The following is a 27,610-nucleotide window of genomic DNA, read 5'->3' as shown; positions in this document are numbered from 1 at the left end:
CCTATCGTTTTGGTTTACAGCTTGAACATTAAATGCACGGCAGGGAAAGGGCTCTTATCTAAAAACACAGGTCACGTGGTGGGGATCCCCTCGGCTACTTTATGTACATGATTCAGCTCTGGAGTGCCTGAACTGCGGCGTGGGGGTGCCTGCCTGCTGCACAGAACTATAGTCTGGCTCGTCATTATAGGGCTGGTACATCGTGTTGGTTATCGACCTCAATGTTTGCTGAGATTACAAGGTATGCACTTTCAAACAGTAACCGCTGACTCTCATTGCATTCTTGTCCTCTTTACTGCCCAAAATGGCCGTGGCCATAAACCTGGAGCAATTAATCACCTTGATGGCCCCCAGATTTCCACGAGGCTGCGCAACATCTCGGCCAGGGTTCTCCAATAACAGATAAGACTTTCTCCGCCCCTCTTAGCAGCTGGATTACCTCGACCTGCCTCAGATTAGAAAGGGAAACTAAACTGTAACTACAACAGACAGAGGACTTCCATTCTTGTCTCCCCTTCTCCTTCTTGGAGGCCATCTTAGACTAGCTAGTCTTCCACTCTGCTGATACTATTATTACTAGTTTATCTTATCCCCACAGCACAGCACTACACCCACCCCCTACTTCCAACATGGAACCCATGGGAAAACACACTTATAAAATAAATTACCCCACCGGGCTCACCAAAAAAAACGCAAAACAGTTTAAGCACAACTTCTTGAAGTCTCACCCTGAAACCCCCTTTGTAGACACCTACTTCTCCCTCAACAATGGAACGAAGAGCACAGATATCATCCTATACACTTCACGCAGAGCACAATGGAGAAAAGCACTCCTTACCCTACTCACCGTCTCGACCACTAGGAAAACTGCCTATGGTTTAAAACTCTCAATCACACCATCACAACGCTATCCTGCTAGAATCACCATCTACAACAACGGCACCATCTTAATTCAATCCACAGACAGAAACCTAGACCTATTTGACATCCTGTTCCCCACCTTCAAAGAATACCTCTCTAAACCTCGGAGGCCACGCCCTCCAGCCTTCACTCCCAACACCCTGGACTAATCAGCACCTCCTAACACTCACCCACTCCCTCCCCCCATTACTCTACTCTATCACCCTCCGTCTACAGACTCCTCACACCCTTCAACCTTAGAAGCCGAACCCGCCTCCTCTTGCGTCCCACACACCGCCACAGCCTCGTCCCCTCCCCCACATATCCCGCCAATCACACCTCCGACTAGCCTCTCAGATCACCCCCTCCCCTAACTGCACCCAACGCAACATGATTTGCGCTCTTCCCATATCCCCCCCTACACTTTGCACTCCCGTCCCGCCCCGCACACCAATCTTCTCAGAACACCCCTCCTCCCCCAACTGCACCCCACACAACATGACGCTCTCTCCTCCTATCTCCCCCCCCCACACTTGGCCCTCCCGCCACGCCTAGCCTTCACCCCTCCCTCAACCTCTCACCCCACATTCTCACTCCCCACTATCCCACCTCCACCCCCGCAACCCCCAGCCTCCACACCTCCCCCACTTACCCTTCCCCTCTTAGCACTGTTGCCCTGCCCAATAACGCCAACACCCACCCTAACACCAACCCTCTCTCTAACTTTTCCAACCCCTTCCCCAGCACCGCCTCTCCACCCAGTCTCTCCCCCCCTCTCCAGTAACCTATACTCCTGTTCACCGCCAGTACCCTTCCCCAACTCCGTACCCAACACCAAGCTGTACATGATTATGTCCACCCTCCTCCAAATGAAAGAACTACACACCGTCAAAGAGTTGCTCATCACACACCTCAGACCCCCCACCACCACCAGGATCATAACTAACAACACTCTCCCCTCACGTCCTACTCGCCTTACCACACAACAACTTACTAACAATACTCTCCCCTCACTTCCTACTCGCCTTACCACACAACACGCCCCACTCCGGACCTCTATCCCCTCCCGCAATACCACCAATCGCCCCAGACGCACTACCAATACGCTCTCAGACCATGACATACACACCCTTCTCCACTCTTACGTCTCGGCTCCCCAAAATCGCCTAGCCTCCAACCACCTGTCCATCCCAACGATTCTCTCTAACCCCCTCAGGCACCACACGCATAACACCAGAGGATCCGTCCCCAACAACCTCACAAATGTACCCCTCACTATAAAACCTTCCTCCACCCTCTGCGCCCCCAGACTCAAATGCATACTTCTCAATTGCAGATCGGCCCAAAGGCATTCCGCGGGGGTCGCCGATCTCATGTCTCTGGAACCGGATCTAGCCATTCTGACTGAAACATGGTTGTCTGATTCTTCTACACCTATCATGGATATCCTAGTCGTCGTCCCCCCCCCCCTCCCAACTACAGTATCAGTAGACTTGACAGGTCCAAAAAGACAGGCGGTGGAATTGCATGTATGTATAGAAGCAACCTCTCCGTTATTAAAGCGTCCGTACCCTCTCTTACCTCTTGTGAATACCTCTGCCTTGATGTCATCAGCGAAAGCAAACCGGTATGCTCACTACACATCATATACCACCCACTGGGGACAAGCTCTCCTTCTCCCAACAACTCATGGACTTAATCTCAACCAACTCAGGACGGCAAAACACCCAAATTTTCCTTGGCGACTACAATCTCCATTGGAATGATCGCTGTGACACAGTGGTGAATAGCCTCAAAAATGTCCTCGACGCCCTTGATCTCACCCAAATATGCAATAGCCCGACCCATGAGAGGCTCTATCCTTGACCTCATCATTTCCAAAGAGGACTCTATTCAACTTGAGTCAATCCAACCTTGTGACTGGTCAGATCATCATATTGTCTCCTTCGTCATCAATGAAAAAGTTAAATTTAACCCAGCTCAACCCTCAAAGCCCAAAGTTTGGAAAAGAGACATGAAGAAACTCAACCCAAACTCCTTACCGCCTAACAGCTGTAATCTCTTACTTCCTCCGTCCGGTGTTACGGACGTTCAACTGCTGACTGACCATTATTTCAATGCTATGACCACAATAATCGATGAGGCTGCACCCATGCAACTGAAAAGAGTCGCGTCCAAGATCTCCAACCCATGGTATGACGGGAGCCTCAATGAAGATAGACGGGCCATGCGAATGGCAGAGCACACCTGGAGATCAGCCCCCTCTGCACTGCACCTAAAAACTCTGAAAAAACAAACGCCTACTTCAGGAAAATAAAACGCTCAAAGAGATTTCTTCAGCCTCCAGCTCACCCAAGCAAAAAACCGCCCAAGAAAACTGTTTGAGCTAATCCGAACACAATCCAAAGAACAACCCCAGACACTCCGCACCAGGGGCGCTACACCTTCCTGTGAAGACTTCTCTGCTTTCTTTAACCAAAAAACAGACAACATAAGAAGGGATCTCCTCAATGACGCTATCCTTTACTCCAACCCCCAACACACAGCACCGTCTGAACCAAAGAACAATGCTACATGGTCATCCTTTGGCACCTACTCCGAAGAAGAAATTGGCAGACTGCTCAGCACCCTGAAACCATCCAATCACCTCTCTGACCCCCTTCCTGGTAACGCTTTAAAAGTCTTTACTCCGTCGCTCCTCCCACTTTGGACTAAGATCATCAATAGCTCTCTTCAACAAGGATCCATCCCTAACGCCCTTAAAGTCGGACAAGTCACACCGTTACTAAAAAAAAAACAGCAGATCCCACTGATCTAAACAATTACCGTCCTATTACAAATATTCCCACGCTCGCTAAACTGTTGGAAAAATGCGTACAGCTACAACTGGCTAATCACATAAATAATTTTGATCTCCTCAACCCTCATCAATCAGGCTTCCGAGCAGGGCACAGTACCGAAACTGCTATGACTCACATAGTTGACGACGCCCTCCAAATCCTAGACCAAAATGATACCTGCCTCCTCATCCTTCTTGATCTCTCTTCAGCATTCGACACAGTTAAACATGAGAACCTACTCGAACTATTAAACACAAGAATGGGTATATCTGGGACTGTTCTCAAGTGGTTCACTTCCTTTCTACACAACCGGTCTCAGCGATTCAAAAGGAACAACCTGATGTCCTCCTCGGTACCTGTATCGTTAGGTGTCCCTCAAGGTTCCTCACTCTCCCCTACACTGTTCAACTTAGTCATGGAACCTTTCACTACTGTTACAAGCATCCAATGTTCACTTTCACATGTATGCCGGCGACACCCAACTTTATCTCAAAATACAATCCCCCCAAGGACATCTTGCTTCTGAACTCCACGATCAGAAACACCCAATCCTGGCTGGCAGAGAATCACCTCAAACTCAATGCGATGAAGACGGAGTTCCTCCTGATCTCACCGCCCGCAAAAATCTCTACCGCTCAAACCTGGCTCAAGCACTTAACGGCTCTCAATGTACAACCTACCTTCGTTGACTCAGCAAAATCTTTAGGCATAACACTAGACGCCAATCTCAACATGCAACAGCACATCAGCAAGGCAACCAAAGGAGCGAACTTCCAAATCAATACCTTGAGAACTCAAACCCTTCCTTCCAGCCAAAGACTTTCAAACTGCAGTACAATCTATAGTCATCCCGCACATAGAATACGGCAGCATCGCCCTCTGTGGGCTTCCCCTAACCACAACGGCACCCCTAAGAGCGTCCCTTAACGCTGCAGCAAGACTCATCACTGGCTCAAAAAAACACTCGCATATCTCCCCTGACTTTAAATCCCTGAACTGGCTGCCTTTTGAAGCCAGAATACATCTGAAAATCGCCTGCATGACACACACGAACTCACCCGCCTACCTCTCTCAAAAGCTGACCATTTCGGGCGGCTCTAGAACTACTAGAAGCACAAACAATCTTCTGCTGAAGCCTCGAAGATTTCGGAAGGTAAAAACCTATAAACGCTCCTTCTCAGGAATGGCGCCCAGGATCTGGAACTCACTCCCTCCTGAAACCAGGCTAATCTCCTCCAACAAACTTTTTAAGAAAGAAGTAAAAGCGATCTTCATGGCGAAATACACATGAGCTATTATTCTGTACCTCCAGGACTCCGCGTTGTACTACCTTCCTGACCCCTTGGTCTATTTGTATTACTTGTATTATCGACTCACTTGACTGTATACGTTCCCTCTCTGCATATCTTATTTTATATTATTGACGTGCCTATCTGACTTTGCACCCTTTACCTACACCACCTCAAACATTACCTACTGTTATACTACTGATTCTCCTGCGTGACTATGCACCCTGTACTCTCCTACCTCAACTATGCCTACCTCTATGCTATTTACAAAAGTAGTTTAAGCACGCTTAAACAAGTATATGCTCCCTCTTTATGTACTTTCATATTATTGGCGTACCTGTTTGACTATGCACCGTGTACCTACACTACCTCAACTATGACCTACCTCTTATTTTGACCTACCTATGTAACTATGCATATCGTACCTAACTACCTCAACTATACCTACTATTATGCTATCACCCCATGTCCTTGTAAAGCGCTCTGATATCTGCAAAGATCTTGTTCGCGCTATATAAAACTTTGAAATAAATAAATTGGTGTGCAGTGAAGGAAACTCCCTAATGCATACAGTATATGGTTCATGATGTACTAATTCTTTTAGTTAATGGTTAGATGGCTATCATCTGATGCAAGGGTGAAACCAGATACTGTCTGCCACTAGAGAGGAAGTTATCTACTCCATACTAACGCTTTTACTATTTGGGCAAGTGCTCGAGCAATGCGGACAGTGGTTCCAATACAAAAACGTGCACTCATGTTTAAATAATTTGAAACTACATAGGTTTCCAGAATTCCCCATTTTATGCAAATAACGTGCAAGAGACTGAAATCCAGATTGGTGATTGTTTGCTCTCATTGTACACCAGTTTGCATCTTGGGGAGAATATTTGCTTATCTATTGTGGAACATTCAACATTTCCATGAAGCATAATTCAGTAAACGGATCATAAATATTGGGGAGTTAGAATAAAACTTAAGCGCACAATTTTTATCACAAAAGTGCAACTACATGCAACAGCCTTGTATTGGTGCAAATGTAATAGTTTTAGGAATTGACAATATTTTGCAGAGGTTGGCCTATAAACCGTTCTGCTGTCAACGTTCTGTGAATTTCACTTTTTATATGAGCAGAAAGTGTGTATGCGCTAATGTGAATCTGCCTCGCAGGGTGGTAATAAAGGAGCTTTCCTCCAATTCAAACTCTTATAAAAATGAACCCAGCCTTAGTCAAAGGATGTTATCAGAGCTCTGACAATGGAACGTTGTCTGAAAGTCATCTCACTGCATGCCACCAAAAGATGCAAGTGAATGTTTTTACATGACCAGTATATCTTTGAAGCAAACCAGTTTCATGGATCACTGCATATTTCGAAGTCTCACACCCCCAGTTTCCCAACCCAGGTAAAAATGCATGGTTTCCACTCCACATTTTAAAGTGATGTGTAAAAATGTGTACAACACCACCGATGAAATAGATGCTGGCAGGCTACTAGGATGCACCAATGGTGATGGCAGCAGTGCAACATTTTCCATTTTATAAGATCTTGTCCGCGATGGCGGCATATTAAGAGGCGGATAGGCATGTCAAGTAAGTTTACCACTACATTTGACACCCCATTTTAGTCCTAAGAACAAGTTGAGGAAAAAGGCATATTTTACACTCTTAATGGCTTAAAGAAGGATAGTCACTTATTGGTTGTCCAGAAAGGGTCATACAATAAAAGTTGTGGTAGGGAAAGTATGGGAATGGACAATCGCGGAGAAATCATGAAAATGACCCCTCCAAATGCTTAGGTTAAGGATGATTTGTATTTGGTAGACTGCACTTTTCATGCAGGACATGATGCCCGCTAGCCACCTTCACTAAAATGACTAGAATGTTACCAATACTAACACATTTCGAATAAATTGTAATGTTACTACATAGTAATTGTAATTAATGTAAAACTGAATATAATTACATTGAATTGTTAAAATGTTGGATTTAAAGAACTGAACTTTTAGTGAATTAAATAATACTATTTAGATATAGTGCAGAAAATAATATATATTTTAACTCCAAGGTTGTATAGGGTCAAAGCACAAAGGCTTATTAAAATCTCTGCCTTGCTTTTAGACCGATGTCGTGCAGCCGCAGTAATGGTGGCTTGTAACTTGCAAAATTGAGAGGAGGTAAAGTTTGCACTTTTCCCCCCCTTTGGATGTCACTGAAGAATGTCTTTTTTCAGAAGGCATGTAGACTACTTTATAATAGCTTCAGAATGTGAGTTGCTGCTGGTTATTGAATATACAAGAGAAAGTAATGGGTTTATCATTTGATGGTTAAATGCTGCCTTCTCCTGCAGCCTACAAAGTTCAACAGCGAATTCCATCTACACCTGCAAGTCACCACGATTTGCAACCTCCAAAGCCTTTCATACCGTCCTGGCTAGATGGCTGCATTAAAAAAAAGCAGTTCGCATCAAATGTAGGTTTTTCCATTAAAAAAAAAAAAAAGCTGCTGCTGCTGCACATTCAACTTTTATGAACGGGACCTGCAGCAATCTTTAATAGTGATCTTAGATCTCCAGTCGGATGAAGGCTGATTTGTTAGTACGAGTATTGGGTGCAAATCATTCTGGGCCAGTGTGAAGTGGGACCTTGAGTCCTTTCTTTGAGTACTACTATATTGCAAAGATCTTTTCCCGGCATTAAGGAGGTAATTTAGAAGATGTTCATTGGAGCATCGGAGTGCATTAGTTGAGTAAGAGAGGCTGTGGTTTTACTCGTGTGCTACAATGGGAGACTTGACCCTCAGATTTTCCAATTAAGATTGGTTACTTCGGAGGAGCCAAGATGGCGTCCGGGACGGGCGCCTAGTCCCTCGGCTCCGAAGACCGTCTCCTCCTGTGCGCATATCCTGCCGGCGATCCTGCACTGAAACGGCATATTGAGGAAAATGCCAACTTCCGACGACCCGCGGAGAAATCCTGAGGCTCGAGCCCACTCGCAAACGGGAGAAACACTCAGCTAGAGTTTGCGGCCCGTAGCAGCCCTGTGACCGGGGCCTCGAGTAGATATCGGGGCTGGCCACCAAGTGAACAACAACGGGCGTCTGCGACTGAGAGGAGCCGGTCGGATCATTTCTGGCGAGAAGCGGCCGACTTTCGAAACGCATATCCTGCTGGACTGAAGGTACGACTCCTAGGCGTGCCTAACGATTTGTTTGGGGTGAATCGCACGATCGCAGGAACTTTGATCATCTGCTGCCGAGAACTGCTGGTGCATTGCCCCGCTGTCGGCGGGAGGCTCCCGAATTTCTGCTTACCATCGAGCGGGGCTGCCCCCCCCTTTTATAGATAGTGGCTTATCGCACCATATTGGTTTTGTCGGTCACTATTGCGCTACGCAGATATCTGGTGCCCCTTTGTGTGTTGCCTGCCTCGAATCAGTGGGTCTCTGCCAATGAACGCAACGTGCACTATGGAGTGCAGCCTCGAGGAGACTGAGTCACGAGGGGAACGTGGACGTATGGAGCAGAGAGACATGATGGAGAGGGGGCACGGAAGAGACGGGTACTATGGCGGTCTTATGGCAGCTATTGTCGCCCTTCGCCACGACCTGATGCACTATGTCCGAACCCTGACCAGCAAGGTTTATGATATCGTGTGTGCACTGGGGCGATCGAGAATGGCTGCTCAACGGGTACATAGCGACATGCCTCACCCTATGCCCGTCTACAACAAGATGGCGGCACTATGCGGCACTGACAGATTTGAGACCCCTAGCCCCGAAACGTCCCTTGCTGAAGATATTGCTTGCCCGGGACGACATGTGGTCTTTGGATTGGAATTGCGACGTGAGTGCTCGCCCCAAGTCGTGCTCCCGGTCACCCGGGGGCCACTCCAGCTTTTGTTTGACACAGACTTTTCTCCCTGACCCAGCTCCGCTGCGTATCATGTGGAAGGTGTACTTTTGGCCCTGGCCGGGATCACTGGATCAGCGTGAGAAGGGTATGGCCGTGGTATGGTTGAATCAAATTGACGCTTTTGGGCTGCTGTTCACGCTCGCTTGGGACACTTTGGTAAGCAGTGGCAGAAAAGATAAGACGGGACAGGGATGAACACTGCCCACTACAATCCTACAGTTTCTTCGTTGCTGACCGTGATAGATGTGCGACGTGCTGATTTCCCTGATTGCGCCATATGCGAATTTGTGCTATGAACCTTGTTTGCTAGTGATGGTTCTTGTTACCGGACTTTACACTCTGTGCTGTTATTGAGTTACGGGAGGGAGATGCTGAGGGACTGGTGGAAGGCTCCTCCCCGCTTCCCACTACTCTTATTGTAGTTATAGGTTAGGACCTTTTTCTTACTTTCTATACTTCGGGACTCCTTTTTTGGGGCGACAGGCACACTGCTAGGGGGGGTAGGCCGTAGCCAGCTGCAGGGGTGGGGGGGTGGGAAGGAGGGTTTTTTGTTTATTTCTTTTTGTTCTATGGGCCTTCTATTCTTTTTTATTTTTTCTTATGAGCTATATAGTGGACTGACTTCCCGATTATTGAAGTTTAAATGGTGTGTACTACTGATCATTCACATGCTTCCTCCTATGAGGATAGTTGCAGTATTTGTATAACAAACGAAACGTGTACTTATTTCTCCTGATCTTAGCGGCTGAAATCAATGTTCTGATTTAAATTGTCCTGATACTACTTCTCCTTACGAACTGAAATTTGACCTCTGTAAATCTGTAACTAATCCTCTATACACTGACGTATTGCTGTATACTGTACTACTAAGCCTTCGGGCTTTTTGTTGGGCTTTGTGTACCACCGTTATAAATAAAGGTCTTCCAAAAAAAAAAAAAAAAAGATTCGTTACTTCTATTGACCCCCTACCTAATATTGGAAAAGCTGGTGTTGCAAATTAGTCTCACTGTTGTGCATGTTCAATAATGAGCAATGTGTACGCAGGGTAATTTGGGGTTTCTTGAGACCTGCCCTCCCAAAGTGCCGTCTGGGTTTTTCTGCAGATTTGCTTTTCCCTGTCATTTAAAGAATACTTGCAGGTTTTAGGTTTTGAAATCCACAATGGAGCTGTGCAGTAACATTTAATTTGAATTGTTCATATGACCACTGGAGGTATGCGTTAAAACAAAGATGTAAAGACCATACGAAGTTGATTCTGTTTGAACACTTGAATGTGCTATGCCGTAGTTAAATATTTTTCCCTTTCTCCTTGTCCGCAACAGGCGTTTGATGAGGCAATTGCTGAGTTGGACACACTCAATGAAGAATCGTACAAAGATAGCACTCTTATCATGCAGCTTCTACGGGATAACCTTACTGTAAGTACTTCTAGTGTTCAATTTTGAATAAGTTTCTTCTGGGATTATCAGAAGAATGAATACAGTTAGTGTTGACCCTTTTGGAATATTTATCCTCACAATAATTATTCAACATAAATGTGTGCAAAATTTAAGAAGGTCACAGATCGTTGTTAAAGACAACACATTCTGTCTGTACCATCTGCAGTAGGATAAATGCTTTACTTTAGAATTCATTATGGACACAGAGGGAGGTAGCATTTCAAAGTAGGATAGTTATACAACCACATGCATTTGACAGAAAAAGGACAAAAAATCAACATTTGCTCAATCAAAATGGATCACTTTATTTCAGACTGATGTGTAATTCTCTTCAGAGTTTTGATCCAGGTCTCCACCATTCCCAAGGCCATCTGTAACTAAAGCGTTGGCACATCAGATTACTAAACTGTGCCAAACATTTGTGTGTGTATGTGTGTGTGTGTGTGTGTATATGTGTGTGTGTATATGTATGTGTATGTATGTGTGTGTATATATATATATATATATATATATATATATATATATATATATATATAATTTTACGTTGTATTTTTTTTTTTTTACTCATTTGATGCTGATGGTTGTCAGTAGCTCTCCACTTTGAGAGCGGGTCTGCCCACTGATACAAAAGATACTAAGATGGTCGCATTTTGAACTATCACACTGTTTCCGCCACCACCAATACAATTCAATGCTTGGATTGAAATGCAATTCTATTTCATGTGCAGTCTTTTGAACTGTACAGTATTTATTCAGGTCCAAGATTGGCGTATTCTTTTATGGTTTATCATGCGGTTCCAAGTCCTAACAGCACTTAACAAGCATTTGCGATGCAATCATTGTCTCCTTTGTCACCGTATATGTATTTAGCTATGCAGCACATTAGCCTGGGTGCTGAAACATCTACTGTTATTTAACATGGAAGGAAAGTAAGCACCAAACTGTGACACACCAGGCATGGGAACACATGAAGAGAAATATTGCTTTTCAGCTGGAAATGGTATACTCTGAAGCGGTTTTTAATATAAATTCTGGGCATCGATGGTCATATCACTAAAAATGCAAGATTTTAAAAGAATATGGTCTACGGGTGCTTGTGGAAGACCATTTCTATGGACTGGAATCTAGAGAATGCTAAATTGATTGTTATTTTGTACTCCCTTGACCACCGAGCAGGAAAAAGGAAAAAACACGTACAGAAAAAGAACATTGGCTTACAAAAATTAAGAAAACAATTATAAACCATGACTGTGATTCTGGTATTTTACTGACCTCTACTGGTCGTTTTCGATCAAAGTTAAATAGAGGCAGTTGCCAGAATAAAAAAAAAAAAAAAAATTAAGTCCCTCAGCAGAAAGCAATTCTGGTATTTTACTGACCACCTGTTCACTTTCTATCATTCAGAAAAAACAAAGGGAGGAGCAAAGAGGTACTACTTATCGCAGCAGTGGAGGTGGATACGTCCTCCATTAGTCTAATAATTGAACCATAAAGATCCACCCTCAAACAGTTTTAACGGCCATGTCCTCCCAGGTTGAGTATGCTTCCTACAATGGTGGGAAAAACAGTCGTTTTAAATGGCCCTCACACACCAAAAGGGCCTTTGGTGTCATGCTTAATCATAGTGGTCTTCCTGCCCCGCCCCTCTACGAGACAGGGCATGCTACGACCTACGGATACGCAGGAGCACTGTTGTTGAGACGACTGTGTTGTGTAGGAGTGAGTGGAAGGGTCTGGAGTGAATGGAAGGGTGAGGTTAAATACCTGGCTCGTCTGTTAGAAAATCATTTTTAATACACCTGTGAGCTGGTATTGTTAAAAAGTGGGGACGGAGGTGTATGCCTTAATCAGCTATGCCTCCAGAGTTAGTCAACCTGTTTCGAAGCCCCCCCCCCCCCCGACTGCTTCTTCAGGACTTAACAGAGCGCTTTCTACACTCACTTAGTATGTGGTGTGTTCATTCAACTAATCTACAGAAAAGTGTGTGAAAATAAATATAATGTGCACGTGGATTCTCAATGCACATATACGATGCCTAAATAAATATCTTTATTCATTTGTTTCCATAAGTAAACTGGCCCCATGAGCCTGTAACTGGTGGGAGGGGTGCCTATAATTGCAACTGCTCCTGGGACACTACCCCGCCGTGTCCGGCCTCCCCGTGGCTCCGCTGGACTATTTGGTGTGAGGAATATTTAAAAACGCTGTTTTTCCCACTGTTTTCTATCAAGACAGTTAAATAGAGACAGTTGAACAGAACGTAAAGTCCCTAAGCGGGAGCAGACAAGCTCTAGGGCTGACGCCAGAGCCCACAAAGTACATGCACATACTCGTATATACGAGAGGTCTCGCATGCTCGACCTAAACATGTGGTTCAAGTATTTATCTATGGTAAGTTATGCCGTATCTAAAGTGTAGTAAAAGTCTGTGCATTACTACCGTCTGTGTAGTGTCCAAGTCCTCACGTTGTAGATCTATGTGGATTGTTAGTCACCGTGCAATGCTTCATTAGTTTCACAGTAAAAATGCAAGAATGTGCACATTTTGGTTGAAACTTTACTGCCTATGATACTCTTCTGCTTTGCAGAAATATTTTTTAAAGTCTATTCTTAGTTTCAGAACAAATTTTTGACCCTTTAACTTAGTGAAATCTAGTTGATTTTTTTTTTAACTAAGAAAAAAACTCTTGCTCCATAGTATGACGATTCCCACCTAATTTGTGCTACAGATTGCTGAAACTTTCATTGTATGTTCTAGCTGTTCTGCTGAAGGGGGAGGGGAATCAAGATTTTTGCTGGCTCCCTGATTCCACCTCTGCTGGCTGCACTTTAAATTGCTGCATTTTGAGCCATAGTCCCTGCAGTGATTGTGAGGCATCACTACAAACGACTCCAATGTTCACATGTGAGCTCACGGCAACATTAAACTGCCCCCCTCGCTGGAAACCTGTGATCAATACCTTGTAATACCCGCCCATCTAAAATATGTTTGAGGCATATGAGCTACAGATCGTGTACTGTGCATTAGATCGCCACCGGTGTTGGGCTCTGATTGCAGTTTGTTGTCTTCTTGGAATAAGTCTTTGTAGTCACGAGATAGGTGGCTCCTCCCTTGGACAATACTGCGCATGGTCATCGACTCCATCCTCAGATTGTTTTTTTCCGCCACTGGGTTCGGATGAGTTTTCCGCTCCGGCTAGAAAAGACTTTTCTGCAACTTCGAAGCGAACAACTTTATAACAAACATTATCGACATCGAATAAACCACTTTCGACATCCACTACATCCCGGTGCGTCGACGCGGGCTGTTGGGCCTTTCGGCGCCGTACGGCCTACGCCTCATGGACAAAACTCCATTCAAGAGATGCCCGGTATGTCAAGCAAAGTTCCCTCATAGCGACCATCACGAGGTCTGCAACCTCGGTCTGTCGCCGGAACACGACGAGTTGACCTGCACAGCTTGTGCGTCCTTCCGATCGAAGAAGACAATTCGGGATCGGAGGGCGTGTCGAGATGAGGAGGAGATAGTCTAAGGATATCTCTGAGGACGAGGCTCCACTCGTCGCCGAGGAAGACTCTCCTGATCTCCAGATCATATCGGGGGCAGAGGACTCGGACGATTCGATTCCATCTCGACAACCCGTGAGTACCTCTGCCCCTGCACAACAGACACTACCCAAACCAAAGGCAACGGTCAGCACTCAGCCCATGGGGCCCAGTCGGGACCGAAATACCCCCTTCGGGCTCGGCTCCGAGGAAAACGACTACGCCTTCCGGTGCCTCGGCAGAGACAACCACATGTGCCAATTCCACCTCTTCCATTGGCACCGAAGCACACACATCCTTCGGCACTGAAGGATTCCTCGACTCCGAAGCCAAAACGCCCTTCGGTGACCAAAGACCAACATCCTTCGGCACCCAAACCAAAAGACGCGTCGGTGCCGAAGCCTAAGACTGTACCGGATCCGCAGCCTTCAGGTTCCAAAGATAAGCATGTGAAACCAGAGTCCGACGCCACAAGGCCAATGGGACCGGTCTCCACTCCGAAGTCTCCAACCTCGGTACCAAAAACTCCTACGAAGCCGAAACCACCTTTGACACGGGACTCAATAACACCTCCTAAAGCAAAACACACGAAACAACCCCTATCGGCACCGAAAAAATCTACGCCAAAGAAGGTTGCAGAGGAGGAAGAACTGTTTAGGCCAGATCCTAAACAAAAAAGTCCATATCAATCCAAAGACTGGACATGTAGAGGCTATTCCTTATAAAAAGAGACCAGCAGAAACACCAATTCTACCTGTGGTTCCTGCCAAAAAGGACTAACTTCTCCAATGCACCCTTCCTCTCCTTTACCTTCTTCCTCTCCTATCCCTCCTTACATTGAACCTACAGTTTCTCCTGTTCAATCTCCTGCATCATCACACCACACTGATGAGGAGTATGATATAGGGGGAATGACATACCAGAACCACAAGAATACCCTTTAGATGAAGATGTCAATCCTGAATACCCTAAGGACGCTGACATGTATGGCTTCCCACCACACAATGTGCCCGACATTCCTGATCCTCAGTCCTACCCAACAAAACCTTCCCCTCCAGAGGATAGTATTGGGTCTAATCATTTATTTAATAGGGCAGCCCTTTACCACGGGGTTTCAATGCACTCTGATGCCATTGATGATTTTTTACTGGATACATTTGAGCAGTCACAAAGGTCTACACAAATATTACCTATGATCAAAGGAGTCCTTAGAAAAACCAAAGGTGATGATGGACGGAGCGTTGACACTGCAAACACTCACCCCCAGTCAACTGATCTGTGTTTAATCCATCACCGTTCTTTAGCTCACTCCGCCACCCCTTTTCAGACATGGCCATATGCAAATAAGTCTGACCCTGTGCCTCATGGGAACAGTCCAGCCCGAACTGCCAAGCCATGTCTTCCCTGGACCGGAATCAAGCTTCCCAGGACCGGTTTCTGGCATTACAGCCGTCTTCAGCAGGGCTTGCTTGACTCCAGTGGCAAAGTGAGCAAGGGGCTCACGTCTGAGCATACCCTTCCATCACCACCCCCTTTTGTACCGCTTTTGGCCGCCATAAGTGTGGCAGGGTATGCTCAGACGTGAGTCCCTTGCTCACTTTGCCACTGGATTCAAGCAAGCCGGGCTGAAGACGGCTGGAATGCCAGAAACCGGTCCTCGGAAGCTTGTTTCCGGTCCAGGGAAGACATGGCTTGGCAGTTCGGGCTGGACTGTTCCCATGAGGCACAGGGTCAGACTGATTTGCATATGGCCATGTCTGAACTGGGGTGGCAGAGTGGGCTAAAGAACGGTGATGGATTAAACCCAGATCTTTTGACTGGGTGTGAGTGTTTGATTCAGATGCTCCGTCCATCACCACCCCCTTTTGTACCGCAAAGGAGTCCTTAAACATGCTCCAGAAATATTTAAAGACCTGGTACGCTGTAGAGTACTGAATCCAAGAATTGAAAAGAAATACAGACAGCACCATCTGATCCAGTCTATATTAAGGGACATCTGACTCTAGTAGTGTCTAATGCACGAAAAAGAGCAAATTCCCAGACTTCTGGTGACACGCCCCCGCCTGACAAAGAATCTAAAGTTATTGATGCGTCAGCGAAACGGATTGCTGCGCAAGCAACAAACATATGGCGCATAGCAAATACACAAGCACTGCTCTCACGCTATGATAGGGCGCACTACGACTAACTAGAAAAACTAATGGAGCACCTCCCAGATCAGTACAAAGATCAGGCAACAGAGCTCATACAGGAAGGCAAGTTAATATCCAATGCCTCAATCAAATGTGCACTAGATGTAGCTGACACAGCATCCAGGGCAGTCAATACCAGTGTCCTACTCAGACTACATGCGTGGCTACGCATTTCAGGTTTTAAAACCGAGGTACAGACTACCATCTTGAACCAGTCCTTCAATCAAAACAAATTGTTCGGGCCCGAAGTAGACCACGCACTAGAAAAAATGAAAAAGGACACAGACACAGCTAAGTCTATGGGTGCATTACAATCCACACAGACGAAGTTCTTTTCCCACTCCTTCTATAGAGGAGGCTCAAAGCAAACCGGCGCAGACACAACGTCCTCTTTTAAAACAAATACACAGACCTCCTCTAACAAGTGCTACTTCAGAGGAGGATACAGAGGAAATAATAACAAGGGAAGAGGTAGAGGTAATAACAACAACCGCTCCTCTTCCACTCCCAAACAGTGACTTCCCTCTGACTCCCACACAGCATTCCACCCCTGTGGGGGGCAGATTATCACAGTTCCTACCTGTCTGGAATTCCATCACAACAGACCAATTATCCAACATGGTTACTGCCTACAACTCGCAGCAAACCCCCCCCCCCAAACATACAACCCAGGCAGCGTGCAATGTCCACAGACCATATTACCCTACAAGAAGTTCTAGCACTTCTACAAAAGGATGCTCTACAAGTAGTTCCTTTAGAGGAACAAGGAACAGGAGTTCCTAATTCCCAAAAAGGATGGGACACTAAGGCCAATCCTCGACCTCAGGCCCCTCAACCATTACATACAGTCGGATCATTTCCACATGATCACTCTGCAGCAAGTACTCCCACTACTACAACAAGGCGATTTTCTTTCAACACTAGACCTAAAGGACGCCTACTTCCACATTCCTATACATCCTGCTCACAGGAAGTACCTAAGGTTTGTCATACAAGGACAGCACTATCAATTCAAAGTCCTTCAATTCGGGGTCACAACAGCACCACAAGTGTTCACAAAGTGCTTAGCAGTAGTAGCGGCACATCTCCGAAAACAACATATACACGTCTTCCCTTACCTAGACGATTGGCTCATAAAAGCAAAATCATACAGTCAATGTGTCTGTCACACGAAGCAAACAATTCAGACATTGCACGAATTAGGGTTTACCATAAACTACACCAAGTCGCACATAGAGCCTTCGCACGTTCATCAGTATCTAGGAGCTACCATAGACACATCTACAGCTCCAGCGTATCCCAGTCCAGCCAGGATACAGAGCATTCAGACCTTAGTCTCCATTTTTCAACACCAGCAGTCTCTCCAAGCCAAGGTGTTCATGAGACTAATAGGAATGATGGAGTCTTGCATCTTTATAGTGCCACATGCAAGACTGCAAATGCGACCATTACAAGAATGTCTAGCACAACAATGGAATCAAGCTCAAGGTCCGCTCACAGACCTGGTGTTGTTGGACCGCCGTACATATCGCTCTCTGCAATGGTGGAACACCCAAAATTTGACGAAGGGACGGCTGTTCCTAGAGCCTGTTCCACAGATAGTGCTCACGACAGACTCATCCCTCACAGGATGGGGAGCCCATCTTCTACACTATACCACACAAGGCCAATGGAACAACCAACAAAAACTGTTCCATATCAACCATCTAGAGCTGCTAGCAATCTTCCTAGCACTGAAAACATTTCAAGTACAAAACAAAGCTGTCCTGATCCGGACGGACAACATGACAGCCATGTACTATATACAAAAACGGGGGGGGGGGGGGGGCACACTCTCAGCAACTGTCCCAGCTTGCACAGAACATTTGGAGATGGGCCATTCCTCAAAACATACATCTGACAGAGCACCTTCCAGGAATTCACAATCAGATAGCAGATCTTTTGAGTCGACAGTCGCAACAGATTCACGAATGGGAGATACACCCACAAGTTCTTCAGCCATTCTTCCAAATGTGGGGGCATCCACAAATAGATCTGTTTGCCACCCACGAGAACACAAAATGCCCAACCTTCGCCGTCAGGTTTCCACACCCAAGGTCTTGGGGGAATGCAATATGGATGAACTGGTCAGGCAGATTTGCGTACGCTTTTCCTCCTCTCCCACTCATTCCACTAGTAGTGCGCAAACTCAGAAAACAGTCTCTCAAACTGATACTAGTAGCGCCCACATGGGCACGCCAGCCGTGGTTCACCACACTACTGGATCTCTCACTAGTTCCACATCAAAAATTAAAGCTTACACCCTCCCTGTTAACACAGAACCATGGAGAAATAAGACAACCAGAACCAAGCCAACTGAATTTGGCAATCTGGCTCCTGAAGTCTTGGTTACTTAAACCTACCACCAGACTGTATGAATATAATTAAAGAGGCTAGAAAACCCACTACCAGAGCGTGTTATGCCGCTAAGTGGAAGAGATTTGCGATATATTGCAACAATAATCACATTGATCCGCTGGATGTTTCCATCCAAAATATCATTTGCTACCTTCTACACCTACAAACGTCCAATTTAGCTTATTCTTCTATAAGACTGCATTTGGCAGCAATAGCAGCCCATTTACAGAATAGACAACATCTATCTCTATTCAGAGTACCTGCTATCCAAGCTTTTATGGAAGGATTAAAATTTATAATCCCACCTAGATTACCACCTGCTCCAGTATGGAACCTAAACGTGGTCTTTCCTAGACTTATGGGACCCCCTTCGAGCCTTTACATAAGTGTGAATTACAGTTCCTAACGTGGAAAACTGCTTTCCTTGTGGCCATCACTCAGGAGAGTTAGCGAAATACAAGCATTCACAATACAAGAACCATTTTTTTCAGATGCACACTAACAAACTGGTTCTTAGGCCTAATCCAAAATTCCTGCCAAAAGTTATTACTCCTTTTCACCTAAACCAATCAGTTACCTGTGTTTTTTCAAAACCCGTACTCTGTTGCTGAAAGGGCTTTACACACCTTAGATGTTAGAGTTCTGTTATACTACACAGATAGGACTAAAACCTTCAGAAAGACAAAACAATTATTTGTATCCTTCTCTCCTCCACACAAAGGCAACCCCATCTCTAAGGGGGTTAATTGCCAGGTGGATTGTAAAGTGTATACAAATATGCTATCAAAAGGCTAAACGTACACTAGCAGTTCCTCCTAGAGCGCACTCTACTCGCAAACTAGGAGCCTCTATGGCTTTCTTAGGAAATATACCACTAGAGGACATATGCACAGCAGCCACATGGTCTGCAATACACACCTTCACGAAACACTATTGTGTTGATGTGCAAGCCAAGCAGCAAGCTGCAGTAGGCCAAGCTGTCCTTAGAACACTGTTTCAAAATACTGCAATGGATACAGGCGACCACCGCTAGGGGAGACACTGCTGCACAATCGATGCACAGTATACGATCTGCAGCTCATATGCCTCGAACGGAATATGCTACTTACCAGTATGCATCTGTTCTTGGCATGTAGAGCTGCAGAGTCTTATACGCCCACCCGCCTCCCCGGGACTTGTATCCGTTCCAGTTATCTTATTTAGATGCACACGCATGGAACATCCTTTCTTTATCTTTACTTCTACTAACTCCATTTCCCATATTGGCGAAAAACAATCTGAGGATGGAGTCGATGACCATGCGCGGTATTGTCCAAGGGAGGAGTCACCTATCTCGTGACTACAAAGACTTCTTCCAAGAAGACGACAAACTGCAATCATCCGAGCCCAACACCAGGTGGCGATCTAATGCACAGTATAAGACTCTGCAGCTCTACATGCCAAGAACAGATGCATACTGGTAAGTAGCATATTCCTTACCATTTTTCTTAATAAATACCAGTACCATGTGGGGTGCTACTTGACACCCCTTCACCCCCTCCAGAACAACTTTGTTGCCTAACCCCTGGTACACATTTTAATTACTTCAAGAAGATGAACGACGGACATGTTAACTTGAAGCTGCGTCCACGACGTAAACTGCATATTCCATGGACCACAAACCCTAATGTTATGCATGTTGTATTATGCTCTTGTATTGGAAAGTGGTGGAAGTGCAAAACTAAGATTTCAATGATGGGGGTTTGCCACTAAACACTGGGGATCCTTCAGCAGATTGAAAATATACGAGCGCAGCTGCTAAGTTTAACAATGCAGCCTTGGAAATTATATGAACCTTGTCCTGTAAACAAGTACATTTTCTTATCTGAATTCTGTATGTTAGGTGACATGAATTATTTCCCTATCCAGGATCTTAATGCAAATTCATTGTTTGCTGCCCTTCCTGCGTGTGTACAGACTTCCCTCACCCCATCAGGTGTGAATGCTCCATGTGCAGAGACATGCATGTCTGCAACATGTAGATCAGAATGTTTCTTGCCTAGAGAAACCAATAACTGTAATTCTTGAGTGACTGTTCCACTGTGCTTTGACTACTAGCCCAAATTCTATCGGGATGGCAGCACTGTGAATAAATGCAAACGTGTAAGGGAATGCAAAGAGTTGGAGTACATTTCTCAGTTTCAAACAATTGGTACTGTGGCAGTTTATAGTTAAGTAGTCACACCGATCTCTACAAGGGTAGCTTAAGCGCACAGTGCCATTTTACTATCCCAATATAATGTATTTATATCCGTGAAATGCCTTGAGAGGTGCATTGAAAAAAGGTGCTACACAAACCCTGTGGAAGATTCTCCCAGTGGCTCACTGTGTGCAGTAATGAAGAAATATATCTAGCTGCCTTAAATATGCAACCACGCAGCACACTCCTGCTGCGTCAGTCATTGTTTTAAAATTGTGGCTATCTTGGGTGAGGTGGGAAACGAATAGGATTGCAGTAAGCACTCTTTCTCGGACTAGGCATACCAATTCTGCAGGAGCATAACCCGTGAACCACCAACATGTTGGCAGAACTACCCCCACCCCCCAATTTTTTATACTCCTAGATGCTTACAGTTAATTTTATTGTCACTAATTTGCTTTCTTTTTGTTAATCTGCTATTGTAGTTTCCTGCCTCTTCATGTTTGCCTCGCCCCTGGATCATGCGTTCATTAACTTGTGTGCACTCCCGACCGCTAAGAGCGGGGACGTAGGAGTCCAGTTGCCATCACACTTTGGTGCACACTGAGTAGATCATGGGCGTTCCGGGCATAAATGAAGACCCTATCCCTGTTAATGTTGTAGATGATCCAGGACTACAGCATGCACCCACAGACTTGCCCATCTTTGAAGCCCTCTCTAGTGAAGCCAGAAAGAGGGCCTTGGCCTGTGGGAAGCACCTGATAAGGCAAGTAGAAGGATCAATGCAGCAAGTAAAATGATCAGTGCAGTCACACTATGGAACATCTCAAATTCAGTGGGCCTGTTTGGTCAGTCATTAACAGTTCCACCGTGAAGAGATTAGATCACTGATGCAACACCCGCAAGAGGCTAATCGGAAGATAAGAAAGCAGTTAATCCAAGTAGAGAAAATTCTCTCCACTGCCAATATCTGTTGTGCCCTTGATGTAGCTGATAACCTATACAGAGGGACAACCCTAGTTTACCATTCAGGTGCCCTCCTTGGCTCAGGGTATCTGGCTTCCATCATGAAGTACATCTGTTGAGTTTCCCCTTTGCCAATGTACTTTTTTTGACCCACAGGTAGATATGATGTTGGAAAACCTCAAGGAACTGAAATGCCTATACAGGGAAACTTCTGCAGAGAATGTAGATGAGTCAAATGCAAGGGTTCCTCTTCAACAGTGCTTAATCTGCCACTCGTAGACCAACTGAAAGAAGAATGCGCTTCTTTCTTCCCTGGTGAGAAATAATATCCTTTTGGGTGTTATCCATAGTTGTCCATGGATGATCGGAATTTGATACCACACCATCAAATCTACCATCTCGTACCCACACTGTCGACAAAGAACCCCCGTAGTCCACTGCAGGAGGAGATGAATCTATATCTCCATAAAAGGCAATAGAGCGGTTTCCGGTGAATCGGAAGACTAATAATATATTCACTATACTTACTAATCCCAAAAAGTAAGGGGCACAAAGGACAATGAAAGACCCCATGGCTACTTTGTTACTTTGTGTCAGAATACTTAAAGATGGCAACTTTGTAAGAAGTCATTTCTCTGCCATACAGAGGATCATTTAGTGGCCCTCTGTCACAAATACCTACTATCATATTCCCATCCTCCTGGAACGCCATTGCTACTTCTGGTTCCTAGTAAGTGGAAACATTGGCCGTTTAAAGTTCCAGGTCAAGATAGCCCCACGTGTACTCTGCAAAGCTTAGTGGTGGTTGCAGTGCTGGAGCTCTTTTCGTGTCTTTGCGGTTTGAGGCTGGTGCTCTTCAGCCAGTCCTCCAAATATGGAGTCTAACACATTCTCCACAAGTAGTGATGGTTCTACATCGATTGGATAGCACAGTAAATGCCAAAAATTGCATCTTTCCCCCAAAGAATAGAAAGTTCTTGAGCCATACTGAACAGCGACAAAGCCCAGTCCTGAAAATGGCTTCAGACAGGCTGCTTCCTCTCTGCCAGACATTGTATTCTCTGAAAATGAGAATGATCGTGACATTTTTGAGGATCATAGCTTTTTAGATTGTGATAATGCCAAATACATGCCTTCATGTGCACCCACTCCAGGAGTGTCCTTGCAGGCAGTATATACAGATGGCTAGTTGATTGGGCTCAACTCTTCCAGCACTAGATTATCCAAACTAAAATGATGGACATCAACATAAGACTGCTCAGATTGATTATCAACCCTCCGCTGTAGGTCGTTATTACCACAGATGCATCCCTTTCAGGTTGGCGAGCACCTTTAGGGACCCTGACCACTCTGGAGTTATGAAAGTACCTACAGGAGCTTATACACACAAGTTTCTTTGAGCTGGTTCAGTGCAACTGGCACTGAAAATGTTTTTGATCTTTTAACATGGCTGTACTCATATCAACAGATAATATAACTACAATGTACTTCATTCAGAAACAAGGGGGCACACCTGGGAGAGCCAACCATGGTACCGCTTGCCACTGGACCAGTCTTTTCAATTGCACTAGCAGCTACCCCTGCAACATACCATGAGCAGATATTAAAACCCTGACATTCCAAGGCTTGAATCCTGTGATGTAGTCTCTGCGGTCTTAGAATTTTGCTCCATTCAGCTTCTTGGCTCGTAGACCCCCGAAAAGAGTGCTATGCTGCCAAATGAAAAATATTTGTATACTATATTCTTCGTAAGGGAATACAATCCTTGAGACCCCTGTACAAGACCTGCTCTTTACTTCATTTGCAGAAATCGGTCCTAGACTATGCCTCTTGGTATCTGTAGCAGCCTACATGTTCCTACACAAAATCACACTGACGTCATTCTGAAGCATAGCATAATCAATGTCCTGAAGAATGCGGGCACTGACTATTTGTCGGTGGCATAATTCTTAGTTAGGCACCCATGGTTGACCTAAACTTATATTTTTCAATGAGCTACAAATCCAGGCCCACGTTCTAAATGGTGGTTAACGTTCAACATTTGCCTATTTATTCTTCTAGCTGTATATGCTAGTGGTTTCCTCAGTCTTCTGTACTAATGTGTGTACTTGTGCCATATCCCTGTCATTTAAAATGGCTCACCTTTTCAGACTAGCGTCTCAGTTCAGGAATGGCATTCAGGCAATCACTAGTTGTAGAGTAGCAGTGGTCTCCAAGGCTCTCATGTGAAACAGTTCTTTAAAATTAAACTGCATGAATACACCCGATGAATTTAGTCCTGCTAATGTTCAGTGTTAGAATAGTTTGTCATAGTCTACATTTTTTTTTTCTTTCAAAAAGGGTCCTTTGAACAAAGCTTGAGAAATGTATTCAGTTTCATTATGCATGTGTGTAGCTTTGACCCTCAAGGTGAATTACTAAATTCTTTTAAACCACATCATTGACTTCCTTCGCCTACTCTTCCAGCCCAGTATCCTACTCTTAACACTTTACTTAACAATCTACTGCAGTGATTGCGGTGTATGTCACACTTGATTGTATCTTTTGAACTGTAGACCATGACCGGTTCTTAAATGGCAATATGTTAAAGTTTTTTTACACTGCTCAAGTTCATAAACCTGTTTTGCACTGTTCCTTTAATATGCTACACTGCTTAGTCTAATTCTGCGGACATTGTAGTCTTCAACGCTTGTACTGTAATTTAAAGCCTATTTTTGCATTTCTTTTTACAGTTGTGGACATCAGAAAATCAGGGAGACGATGCCGATCCTGCAGAGGGGGACAACTAATTACTGCCACAATTAACTATCTGTTCACCGTCGCTCAGTATCTTACACATGTATTCCCTCGTGCAACAAGTAATGAGAATAGTACATCGACTTTCACAACCTCAGTGTAGCTAACATTTTGTGGGATGAAGAAATATTTGGTTGGTGTTTGTGTACTTTAACATAAGGTACAAGCTAAACAGATACACTTGCATTCAAAATTTTCTTCTATTCATTTTCAATTCCATCTAGATTTGTATGGTTACTGTGGGTTTTTACGTTTTTTTAATGAAGCACTGTGATTAAATGGGGTTTTGTGAATGCAGTTAGTTTAACAAACTCTAACCGGTAGGAAAAGTAAACAAGAACATGTTACTTTTTATTTTTAAACTGGTAATTAAGTCGAAGTACAATTCTGTTCTACAACTTGTACAGAATGTTTTAGAGCTCATACTGTGACCCTGGTGAGGGTGGTGGTTGAGGGAGGACAGATGGCCCATTGTCATTCGGCAAGTAATAAATGTACATAACTCCTATTCCCATTCACAATACTGCTATACACTCAATTTTAAACAGAAGCTATGGTATAAGATTTGTAAAGTGGTAATCTTAGTGCTCTATGGTATAAACGTTTGGGACCACTGCAGTTCTTACCTAAATTCAGTAGTGATGAATCATTTAAGTGATTCATTGATGGCATTGACAATGAAGCTCCCCCTCATTGTAGCAATTGACTGAAAGCTTGAGCGAGCTTCCAGGTACTTTTTCATTGCATTAATTGTAAGTTATACATGGCAGTGGTAAGTTAAATTTGTTTTCCAGGAAATACTGTTAAGTAACTATTGTAGATAAAATAATGAATACATTTCAAATTGTCTGTCCAAGGATATTGATTTTCTTAATGTTCTTTAGTTAATTTGCTCTTTCCAAAATCTGGCATTTTCTTGCTTGTTCATTTCACTTTTACAGGGGCTCTTAGCATAACGGATTTAATAATTTGTATCTGTTTGCGTTTTTGATATGTTTCAATATGTTCAATCGTCCCTTAAATGTCTAAGCATTTGCACGCATCTTACCCTATTCCCTGATTGAACCTTTGCACACTTTATTTGTATATGCCTGTTAATTCTCCAGTGAAAGGAGAAAAGTGTAATTAGTCATGGATTTGAGTTTTTAGATTTTCTCCCTTTTATTTTGCTGCTATAAGTCTTCCTTCAGTTTCATGTATATTACGGATTTCAATCACAGAAAGGTCTGCATTAAAGTACTTGAATGGAATTCCTATTTCTCAATTTTTAGTTTTCCTCCAATTCTTTTGTCTGACAAATAGTTACCTTCTAAAGTGATGCTTGATGTCCATTAAGATTAGAGCCATCATAACGGTCAGCAATGCAGTGAGTAGATGTTCTGTCTCATTTGGGACCTCCGCCTCCCAGCATCACAGTATTATCCCTCAATCCTAACACTCTACCTAGCTGTAGCTCTCATATGTCTGTTCATCTGTCTGCTGATTAAAAAAGAAATCCATGCACTGATTTTTAAAACCCCATTCACCAACTGCACAAAATGTTCAGTTGATACTTTTGGCGCTTGATAAATGCAGTAGTGAATGTGGAACCGAGCCTGTCTGTATATCTGGTAGCTCTTTTTCGCTTTCTTTTTACTGACCAGTATTCTGCCTAAAATTAGCTTTTGTGGTTTTATTGCCTAGCACACGTGGTTGTGAAAATAGAATAGCGAAATGAAATACATGGTTATTGATGTACTAGATTTGTGTATGTCTTTTAAGCAGTTCTAGGTTCACCTTGCATAAAATAATCAGGAATGTGTAAAAACATAAATGGAATAAAAATGTTAAGAGTTCCAGCGTGTTCTGTTATTTTATATATATAAAATATCCATGTCTGGTATTTGCTGTAAAAGTACCTTTATGTAAATCTGAGTACTACAGAGATTTTTGCAGCCTTTGTATATTAGTGATGTATTGGATCTGTTGTGATATCAGTAGCTGGGAATTGGTATTTCTCAACTTCTATTTTAGTTGGACTAAAGTATCTGTGCTTAAATTAAAAGCAGTCTCAATGTGGTGGGTTGCGGGGGTGGGGGGGTGGATAGACCAGCCTGGCAGTCTGGAACAACAATGCTACAGATCCTTGTACTTTCCAAGTACTTATTTGAGACACATTGGTAGTGATAGTCTTTACTAGGCCTATTTGATGATCATTGTGAAATCTATGCTTTTAGTCCTTTCTTTACTACTAAATGCCCACATCACTAAATCCGCCTTACTAATGATAATATGCACGTATTGTATTGTCTGTTTCCAGCTCAGTGGATGGTTTAAACAGGTGACTGGCTGTAGGATGTGGGCATGATAGTACTTAGTACTGTACCTGATTGTTAAATACCTAGTTACTGCTACAGAGCATTCATTAAAACTACTTTGCCTGTCACAATGGTGCTTATTGCCACATCTTTAATCCAATTCACAATAAATGATATCTATGTAAACAAACGTGTCTGTCAATTTTGGTTGTGGACTACAGTTAATGTTTCCAACAGAGGATTTATTTCTTTGGATATGAATAATTAGAATAGTTTAGTTTTGGTATGAATTGTAACTGATAACAAATATTCTATTGCTTGCATGTAATGCCGAGTAACAATTCAACTTCATCTAACCAATGTACAATTGTTGTAAATGCCTTGCACCCATTTCTTCCCAAACTGCTAGATAATGCAAGTCTCACATGTGCCTCTTGAGAAACCTATATCTTGTGGTTCATATTTAACGCCATCCTTTTCTGAGGTGCAAGGGGCTTTCCTCCGGTGAGGAGTTACCCAATTCTATAGCTTTCAACTTCTCAACCTGTTTAATTTTTTATTTTTTATTTGCTGTTTTACCATGTGTTTTTGACCTTTTAACTTATTGGTGATCATTACCTGCTGCTGACACCTACCAATAAATTATCACTTTTCCTTGTACACAGCAAATCGACCATAGCTTACACTACATGAGTATGCACAGGGCCTCGAATTATGCGGCAGGAGATGGCCATATGTGTCCGGGTTGAATGAATCATGCCTTAAGTCCGTGAATGGTTTCCATGGGGGGGGGGGTGTGCCTCTGCAGTTACATGCAAATGAAGATTGCCTGGAACTGCTGCCTTGTTCATTTGCCGCAT

General features: G+C 44.1%; 1 protein-coding gene across 1 annotated transcript in view; it reads left to right on the top strand.

The window, feature by feature from the left end:
- YWHAB (tyrosine 3-monooxygenase/tryptophan 5-monooxygenase activation protein beta) overlaps window positions 1–26,940 on the top strand; it is a 49,933-nt gene extending 22,993 nt beyond the window's left edge. The window contains exons 5-6 of the mRNA XM_078651921.1: window positions 10,262–10,357; window positions 24,390–26,940. Coding sequence (XP_078508047.1) covers window positions 10,262–10,357; window positions 24,390–24,446 — 153 coding nt within the window. The 3' untranslated portion in view covers window positions 24,447–26,940. The remainder of the gene's footprint in view (window positions 1–10,261; window positions 10,358–24,389) is intronic.
- Window positions 26,941–27,610: the final 670 nt, after the last annotated feature.

This window comes from Lissotriton helveticus, chromosome 7 (assembly GCF_964261635.1).
Source record: "Lissotriton helveticus chromosome 7, aLisHel1.1, whole genome shotgun sequence".
Lineage (NCBI taxonomy): Eukaryota > Metazoa > Chordata > Amphibia > Caudata > Salamandridae > Lissotriton > Lissotriton helveticus.
Note: the sequence above shows the minus strand (reverse complement) of the source record. Positions and strands in the feature narration are given on the sequence as shown.